This window comes from Bufo bufo, chromosome 5, assembly GCF_905171765.1.
Source record: "Bufo bufo chromosome 5, aBufBuf1.1, whole genome shotgun sequence".
NCBI classification, from domain to species: Eukaryota; Metazoa; Chordata; class Amphibia; order Anura; family Bufonidae; genus Bufo; species Bufo bufo.
The window spans coordinates 229,100,031-229,110,284 of NC_053393.1; the positions used below are offsets into that span (position 1 = coordinate 229,100,031).

General features: G+C 45.8%; 1 protein-coding gene across 3 annotated transcripts in view; it reads right to left on the minus strand.

Annotated features, from left to right (window-relative positions):
• The window catches only part of HERPUD2 (HERPUD family member 2), a 59,377-nt gene extending 49,953 nt beyond the window's left edge, over positions 1-9,424 (minus strand). For all 3 annotated transcript variants that reach the window (XM_040432304.1, XM_040432303.1, XM_040432302.1), the window contains exons 1-2: positions 9,229-9,424; positions 4,099-4,472 (exon numbers count right to left, since the gene is read on the minus strand). In XM_040432304.1, the coding sequence (XP_040288238.1) occupies positions 4,099-4,245 (147 nt within the window). In that variant the 5' untranslated portion in view covers positions 4,246-4,472; positions 9,229-9,424. The remainder of the gene's footprint in view (positions 1-4,098; positions 4,473-9,228) is intronic.
• Between the last annotated feature and the right edge of the window lie 830 nt (positions 9,425-10,254).

Below are 10,254 nucleotides of genomic sequence, written 5' to 3' on the forward strand. Positions count from 1 at the left end.
TGAATTGGAAATATAATAAATTATTAACAGTATCACGTACATTGTGGTTAATACACACGACCCTAGATATTTTGAGTGCCTATGTCGTGTAATGACTGTCCTGGCCTACAAGCACAGACCCGTCACACTATCCAGGACGTGTTCACATCGCTGTTTAGTTTTCTGCGGTAACATCTGTCAATGCCGGATCCAGAGATACAGCCTGCTGGAACTAATAATCTAGCCTTAGTGTATTTTTTTTATTGTTGATTTCTTCTGTAACTGGGGTTGTAGTCCCAGGTACAGGGGAATACAACCTACGGGGCCTTGCTGCAGAGGTGACCTAGGTCTAAGACCCAGCAGCACCTGCAGTCACCTGGAAGCCCAGAGATCATGTGATTGATAGGACAGGGGCAGGAAGCATCATGGCCAGTGAATGGGAGCTGAGCTTCAGTACGCCAGCATAGCATTCAACACAATGTACAGAGCCTTCTGCTTCCACTCCATACAGGGTTAGCTTCTGGCACCACAGCAGCCCAAAACAGCTTTTCAGGGGATAGGTCATCAATATACAGGGCATGGAGAGCCCCTTTAAAGCATATGAAAGCAAAAATTTATTGTGCCCCCACCAATGTCCTAAAGCAGTCATCAATGGGATACAAGCTTTTACTGGACATCTGTATTGCAGGGATCTCAAGTCTCCCAGACGTTCAGGGAGTCTCCCGCTATTAGATAGCGGCTCCCTGAAACCCAAATAGGAAAGGTTTACTGATAGCAGAGCAGAGAGATAAGAGAAGTGACAGGACACAGTTTAGATTACAGGTTGAATTAACCCTTTAGGGTCAAATTGGCTTCTCAAGGAGATATATATGTTAAAGGCATCCCTTCTTCTGTCTCATTCAGTAGCTATATAACTATTGAGAGAGATGTATTTTTTTTTTATATATTTACACATTTAACCCTCCATTTTAATTCTATTATTTACCCCAGTGTTAAATTCACTCCCCCTGGATGCTTGTTTTTTTCCTACAGTGGGGTAGATAATTACACACAGGGTTTTAAAGAATAAACTTCCTGACTCAGACCAAGAGCCGAATGGAATGGAAGCATCCGCGCATGCGCATTGCGCAACCTAAGCTTCGGTTCACTTGCTTCTTGTCAGCTCAGCAAATGAACCGAAGATTCGATTCATGAATTGGTTCATTTGAATGAACTGATTCAAATGAACCGATTCATGTGAAAGATCCGAACTTCCCATCTCTAGTTTACTAGCAGTAAACCTTTCCGGCAACCTGTAGCAGTGTCCCCTTCTCGGCGCGTGCGCACAGAGCAAGAAGAAGCCGATGCCAGCAGTCTGCAACGGCGCATCAGGCTGAGCCTGTGCGCACGCGCGGGATCTCGAAGCGGGAGGAGGGGGAGGGAGAGGCGGCACTGAGGAGTAGAAGGCGGCGCTGGGCACGAACGGCGATGCGTGCGGCCGGGCACCATGCATCCACAGACCTCCCCTGCTTGGGCACCTTAATTCAATGATTGACAGGTTAGTAAAACCAGTTTTTCCGCAGAATAAAGCCACAAATAGCTTTTATAAGGCCACCTTAGAAACCAGAATGCTACCCTGGACATGAGCATATGTTTAGCTCACATGGCTTATAGGTGGTGACAGAATCCCTTTAATCATATACATAAATAGGATAATTTGGGGCAGGGTAATGAGCCCAGTCCTCCACACCATAGAGCAAAGTGTGCAGATACTGCATATGTTTGGAAAATGTAATAAAAAGTTTGTGAAAGAAAAAAAAAGAAAACCTCCCTGAAATGAGAAGTGCACCTCCCTGAAATGAGTTTTTGCAGGTCGGGATGTCTGGTATTGTGATTAAGCCACTAGAAAAGTGCTATAGACAGCCTTGGGAAGGAAACTGATTTCTCCCCAGCTCCGAAGACTTTGTATTGAAATGAATTACCTCTGACCATATGGATAAAGGTTCTCCAGAATATACAACTAGTTTAAGTGAAGAGGGTAGTGGGAAAGTTTGGGAAACTAATCCGTGGTTGCCCCAGCACTTGCAAGATGTTAAGAAATCTACCACAGATAGCAGTTAGTATGCTGCCCATTCCTACTGAGGTATAAGGTGGAGTTTGTGATGGCTTTGGATGTTGGTGGGAAGGGGGGGGGGGGGGTAGAAAGTGATTACTTTGTACATTTTACTATAGCGCTCAATGGTCATACCACTTGTATCACACTACTTTTTACATTATCATTGTACTGTGACATCATTGATTTATTTTTCCTATACTACATGTATACTACATAAAGCATACATGGTGAGCTTTCTTTTACTCCTGTGCTATGATGTCATCCTGTGCATTAAACTTGTACTATGACATCACTGTATACTTACTATGGTGTAAAGGCACTGCATAGATTATTCCTGTACTGAGATATCAGTGGGCGTTATTCCTGTACTGTGACATTAATGTGCACTTCATTGTGTGCATTTATCCCAATTCTGTTACAACATCCCTGAACTAGTCATTCCACTACGGGAACCAGTCACCTGGATTTTGTGTATAGAGCTGAGGACATGGGTTGTTAGATGGCCGCTAGCACATCCGCAATACCCAGTCCCTATAGCTCTGTGTGCTTTTATTGTGTAAAAAATCCTATTTGATACATATGCAAATTAACCTGAGATGAGTCCTGTCCCTGACTCATCTCACATACAGGACTCATCTCAGGTAATTTGCATATGTATCAAATCGGTTTTTTGACACAATAAAAGCACACAGAGCTATGGGGACTGGGTATTGCAGATGTGCTAGCGGCCATCTAGCAACCCATGTCCTCAGCTCTATACACAAAATCCCGGTGACAGGTTCCCTTTAAAGAGGGCCCTTTCACCGGTCCGGACATTATCATATAACTAGCGGGTTGTGTAGGGCATACTGAAGTCATGTTACAGCTCTTACTATTTTCTCTATGTGCTGCTCCATTCGTATTGCTTTCCCGCCTGGTATGTAAATTCATACCATCGGTACAGGGATGAGGAGACTGCTTTGTTTCTGAAAGTATGTAGGGGAAAAAAGGGTTGAAGAGCAGCTCACAAACAGTAGTGCAAAACCTTGAAAAAGACCAAGGTCTTGTTACATATGTGCAAAAAGAAGCCAAGGCAGCACCCAAGTATCCATGTCAAACAATGGGTGATTTATTAACCCATGTGATAGCAGCAACGTTTCAGCTCACTCCATGGAGCCGTTGTCAAGCCATGGCTTGACAAAGGCTCCATGGAGTGAGCTGAAACGTTGCTGCTATCACATGGGTTAATAAACCACCCACTGTTTGACACGGATACTTGGGTGCTGCCTTGGCTTCTTTTTGCACATGTGTTTCTGAAAGGGCGTCTCCTTCTCCCTGGCTATAGCGCTGTCCATTTGCAGTGGAGAGTGCCACAACAAGGGAGAAATAAAAAGCTCACCTTCTTCCTGGCTGTGACGCGCTCCACTGCTATTGGGCAGCTCACCGCCAGGGAGAAGGAGACACCCCCTGAGAAACAGGGCCAAACCCTCCTCTTTGTACCGATGGTATGAATTTACATACCAGGCGGGAAACAAATACGAATGGAGCAGCACATAGAGAAAATAGTAAGAGCTGTAACATGCCATCAGTATGCCCTACACAACCCGCTACTTATATGATAATGTCTGGATCGCTGAAAGGCCCTCTTTAAATATTACTGTGTGCATCATCCTTTTTCTGTAACATCATTGTGACCATTATCCCTGTACTGTGGGACATTAGGGTGTACATTACCCTTGTAATGTGACATCACGGTGTGCATGTTGCCTCATGCACACAACTGTGTCCATTTTGCAGTCTGCAAACCATGATTCCCCAAAATACAGATGCGGTCCATGTGCCGTCACCTTTTTTTGCGGACCCATTAACTTCAAGACCACAAAATACATATGGGTCATGTGCATGCGGCCTTAACCTTGTTCTGACATCACTGTGTGCATTAAGGGAGATCAACATTTTCATGGTCTTAATTTTCTGCTGAAGGCGGTTTTGGTGAAGTGGGCCCCACTGTTATGTGTTATGCCCCTGAAATCAACAATACTCACTGGTTTGCTGGGGTAAACCTTAGAGAGATGAGTTTTAAGCTTCTCCACTGTCCAGTCTAGGAAGCAGTTAATGGTTTGGTCATCATATTTCTGATTGGGAGCTTTAATCACCAAAGTCACAGGATTATCCATCACAGATTGATCCATGGCAATGTAAAACTAACTTTCCAGGTCCGTCCTTTAAGAAAACCCCAGTATTTCAACAAGCTTGCGACATTGTAACATCACACTGTGTTTTGTCTCATCACTGCATCATCTCAGACTTCAGAAGTTATGGCAATCAAGGTGAAGAAATGTAGAATATGCTGAGCAGCCCCTGGACACTGTAATACTGCCCATTAAGAGTCCTTTAAAAGCGGTTATTCCTTGGAGACCTGAAAAAAAAAAAAATATATGAAACATTCCGTAATAGATCTTGAAATGTAACCTAACTTCATCTGCATAAGGCCTTTAAAGGCTATGTATACCTTAGGAGGCAATTTTTGTTTATGATTGTATTTTACTCATTTTTTTGCTAAAAATCTTTTTTTCAATTGGTCTTTATTAAAAATGTTAAAACCTTTTTTCTAGCTGTGTGACTGGTACTTTCACTTTGTGCCGGTCATACTGAGAGATCATAAACACTTAGTTAAAGGGGTTGTCCGGGATCAAATGTATTTTTTCAAAAATAGTTTACTCGCTATTACTATCCGAGTCAAGGTTCCCCCGATGTTTTTCGGTATTTTTTACACTGCTGCATGGCTTCTACGGTCCCCCACAGATTGTTGACATTGATGTTTATTTGTGTGATGACTTCCTGCCACACTGCACTGCGGGTCCCGTCCCTGCACCTGCCCCCCCCATACATATTCTGCCTCCTGCCGCACATCGTCCACTCCTCCATCTATCCGCCCGCCTCATACATATTCTGCCTCCTGCCGCACATCGTCCACTCCTCCATCTATCCGCCCCCCCTCATACATATCCGCACATATTCCTCCCCCATTAGAAAGATCCATGCCCGGTGAAAACACCGGACCAGTGGGGCATGGCTTAGCGCAATCTTTGCAAGCCTAGTTGCCTCCCCTCTGTGCGCTCTGCATAATGACTTAGACTGACGGTGACGTCACCGGGTTCCCTGCGAAGCGGAAGAAGAGGCTTTGCTCGCCTGCAAGGGACCCGGTACGTCACCGATTTTACAAAAATAGTCACTTCTGGACAATAATTTGCAGTATCAAAATGGGGCTTCAGAAATATGTGGCGCAGGTAGGACATGCATGTGTGAAATATGTATGTCACTCTAGTACTATTACAACAATGTCCCCAATCCCGGACAACCCCTTTAAGACACATTCTTTTCAGTAAGATAAGAGCTGTGCTTTAAAGAGTGTTTATAATGTCAGAGAGCAGAGATAAAGAGTCCGTCAGCACCCCCACTGACGGAAAAGAGGGAATATCCAGAGGCCGCTACCAGAGCATCTCAGCCGAGTACAGAAAAAATGATTCCATATTATTAAAGACAAACTGAAAAAATTATTTTTAGCTGAAACTAAGTACAATGCAATAATAATAAAATGCCCCGAAAGGTGTACATAGCCTTTAAGACCAACCCTGCAAGATGAGCAGCAAATTGGCTTTTAAAGTCACGCTTTAGGCAGTGTTCACATCACCGTTTAGTTTTCAGTTTTTCTAATCCCATATTCTGGGCATCTATTGTGCTCATTTTGCATCCGTTTTTGTCAGTTCCGTCGGAGATCAGTTATGTATAGAACTCCTAATCACTAGATTTTTCTCCTGTCTAAAATAACAGAGGCAAAATGAGCACAATGGAAGCTCAAAACAAAGAATCCATTTTTTTTATTTTTCGGTTCTCTTGACGGATCAGAAGAACAGAAAACTAAAACGATGATGTGAACCCGGCCTTCGTGGTAAACTTTCACCCTTTGGTCCAACCCTGCTGAGAAGGCAGAGTAGCTTACTACCATCTCTGCTTTCCAAAATGCTAAATACATGGCACTAGACTGTATGCTGCAATGCTGCTTACTGTATTAATCGTGGCGATCATATGATGACTAGGGTTGCTCTTAGGCAACCCAGAGGAACTCAAAGATGAAGGGATGTACAGTAAGTAAAAAAATAAATAAAAAAAAAACACAATGGAAAACAGACTATGTAAAAAGTAGTAATAAATTAAGGCTAAATTCACAAATCTGTTTCTGCCCGGGCCCAGCATAGCTGAATACTGCCGTTCACCGCCAGACCTCATTCACTATGATAGGATCCGGGCTCTTTAGGGCACGTTGCATGCAACAGTTTTTGTTTGCCTGGAAAGAGGCTGGATGCCACTATAGTCAATGAGGTCCAGCGGTGAACGGTAATCTCCAGTAGGCTGTTCTCTGCCAGATCAGTTAAATGGAGGTACCCTAACAAAGAAAAAAAAAAAAACCATTGCTAGCCTAAGGCTGGGTTCACACGGGCGTTGCGGGAAAATGTGCGGGTGCGTTGCGGGAACACCCGCGATTTTTCCGCGCGAGTGCAAAACATTGTAATGGGTTTTGCACTCGCGTGAGAAAAATCGAGCATGTTTGGTACCCAAACCCGAACTTCTTCACAGAAGTTCGGGCTTGGGATCGGTGTTCTGTAGATTGTATTATTTCCCTTTATAACATAGTTATAAGGGAAAATAATAGCATTCTGAATACAGAATGCATAGTAAACTAGCGCTGGAGGGGTTAAAAAAAATAAAAATAATTTAATTCACCTTAGTCCACTTGATCGCGTAGCCCGGCATCTCCTTCTGTCTCCTTTGTTGAACAGGACCTGTGGTGAGCATTCATTACAGGTCAAGGACCTGTGGTGACGTCACTCTGGTCATCACATGATCCATCACCATGGTAAAAGATCATGTGATGACCGGAGTGACGTTACCAAAGGTCCTTGACCTGTAATGAATGCTCACCACAGGTCCTGTTCAGCAAAGGAGACAGAAGGAGATGTCGGGCTACGCGATCAACTGGATTAAAGCGAGTTAAATTATTTTTTTATTTTTTTTAACCCCTCCAGCGCTAGTTTACTATGCATTCTGTATTCAGAATGCTATTATTTTCCCTTATAACCATGTTATAAGGGAAAATAATAATGATCGGGTCTCCATCCTGATCGTCTCCTAGCAACCGTGCGTGAAAATCGCACCGCATCCGCACTTGCTTGCGATTTTCACGCAACCCCATTGACTTCTATGGGGCCTGCGTTGCGTGAAAAACGCAGAATATAGAGCATGCCGCGATTTTCACGCAACGCACAAGTGATGCGTGAAAATCACCGCTCATCTGAACAACCCCATTGAAATGAATGGGTCGGGATTAAGTGCGGGTGCAATACGTTCACCTACCGCATTGCACCTGCGCGGAAATCTCGCCCGTGTGAACGCAGCCTAAGGCTGGATCCAGACAGCATATTAAGATTCATCCATGTTGTGGATGCAGGATTTTGTCTCCACCGGTCCCTAGGACCGTGTCCTAGAAGTGCATGCACTGAGGGCTAGTGTGGAAAAACAGAAGTGGGAATTGAACTACTTGTATGGGTCTGTGGCCAGTCCGCTGCAGACATGGATAGCACACAGACTTCAAATACGCCCGTCTGAATGAGGGCCAATATATGTCACATGCTACTAAACTGCTGCACAAGAAATCACAAGAAAAGCAGCAAAACCTTAGGGTACTTTCATACTAGGGTTATTCTTTTCTGGCACTGAGTTCCGTCCTAGGGGCTCTATACCGGAAAAGAACCGATCAGTTTTATCCCCATGCATTCTGAATGGAGAGAAATCCGTTCAGGATGCATCAGGATGTCTTTAGTTCAGTCTTTTTGACTTTTCAGGACGGAGATAATACCGCAGCATGCTACGGTTTTATCTCCGTCCAAAATTCCGGAAGACTTGCCGGAATGCCGGATCCGGCATTTTTTCCCATTGACATGCATTAATGCCGGATCTGGCACCGAGTGTTCCGGCATTGCGGTCTGCGTATGCTCAGACCGCAAAAAATGTGAAAATAAATAAATGCCGGATCCGTTTTTCCGGATGACACCAGAGAGACGGATCCGGCATTTCAATGCATTTGTCATACGGATCAGGATCCTGATCCATCTGACAAATGCCATCAGTTTGCATGCGTTTTGACGGATCCGGCAGGCAGTTCTGGCGACGGAACTGCCTGCCGGAATCCTCTGCCGCAAGTGTGAAAGTAGCCTTAGTAAATTAGAATAAGCCCATATATACACTAATAACTCCCCCAAACTATTCACCCTGTCCGACCAAAGGGCGGCCAGTCCAACAATGGCACGTCTATGGCGGCCAGTCCAACAATGGCACGTCTATGGCGGCCAGTCCAACAATGGCACGTCTATGGCGGCCAGTCCAACAATGGCACGTCTATGGCGGCCAGTCCAACAATGGCACGTCTATGGCGGCCAGTCCAACAATGGCACGTCTATGGCGGCCAGTCCAACAATGGCACGTCTATGGCGGCCAGTCCAACAATGGCACGTCTATGGCGGCCAGTCCAACAATGGCACGTCTATGGCGGCCAGTCCAACAATGGCACGTCTATGGCGGCCAGTCCAACAATGGCACGTCTATGGCGGCCAGTCCAACAATGGCACGTCTATGGCGGCCAGTCCAACAATGGCACGTCAATGGCGGCCAGTCCAACAATCGCACGTCTATGGCGGCCAGTCCAACAATCGCACGTCTATGGCGGCCAGTCCAACAATCGCACGTCTATGGCGGCCAGTCCAACAATCGCACGTCTATGGCGGCCAGTCCAACAATCGCACGTCTATGGCGGCCAGTCCAACAATCGCACGTCTATGGCGGCCAGTCCAACAATCGCACGTCTATGGCGGCCAGTCCAACAATCGCACGTCTATGGCGGCCAGTCCAACAATCGCACGTCTATGGCGAGCGACCGGATCTGCATAGACATTGCCATGCAGAGTTTAACATTTCCACTAATTTTACTGTATTTCTATGGGGTGGTCATTGTCACTTCAGGTGAAGACCTCAATGCCATCATGTTGGCACTGGACAGGCACAGGGTCCTCCAGTGCAGCAGTCTGCCTGTGCTCGGGTACTGCTGCATGCACCATTACCTTCTAGCTTCTTGTTGTCCTCTCTAGAAACCCCCTCCAGTTCCTTGTGTCAGCTGAGGGTCCCTGCCTCGGACACAGCTGCACAAACAGGGAGGGATTGTGGACAGGCGTCTAACGGAATTACGTCAGCAAACTCCACCTGAGGAAGAACTGCAGAGCCCTCCTCCTCCTGGCCCGCCGTCATTCCCACACAGCACCGCGGCTTGTGTGATCGGCTACGCAGCAGCGCGTCACGAAGGCTACGAGCGGCTGTGCTGCTGTACAGATAGTGAACGCTAGAGGGCAGCAGCGCATCACTGTCTGAGCTGTAATCACAGGAGGGCTTGGGGGAATACACGGGGCACTAGTCCCTCGTGCGGATTATATCAGCCGTGAGGCGTTTTATTACACCATTATTATATGAACACGTCAGTTAGTATCCATTGAGATAATGGGAGGCAGTAACTTTCAATACTTAATATAAGATCTAGCACAAGTGATGGACATTTTCACCTCACATGATACCTGCTGGTTCAGATTATAGGGGCAGTTACCATGGAGTCACCAGCACCCCTCAAAAACTGAGCTTCATCAGTCTAAACAGAAGCTCAAATCTCTTCTGTCCACACCACCTGACATTTGTGCACAAATACCTCCCAAAAAGATACCACCCAGTTTCTGTAGTGTACGGGAGCTGTAATGCCCGTCACTACAGAAGGGTCACTTGTGTGCTGTCGTTTCCCCTTATTTAAGGGAAAGTTGGTATAAGTCATCTTTATAAAATGTTATGTAATGTAATGCTATGTATTTCCCTGTTACTGTGAAATGTGCATGTACAGGCCTGCTAGGGGTGTCATTCCAGCTTTGAGTCACTAGAGGGAGCTAGGGAGCCCTAGTTTATATAAGGCCCAGTCAGGGTAAGGAGAGGCAGTCTAGAGTCTAGAGTTAAGGAGTTGGAGTTGGAGATTAGACTATGTCAGAGTCAAGTCCAGGCCTGAAGCCTGCAGACCAGGAGAGGGTATTGCAGTCCCTGTAATCGGGTTCCAG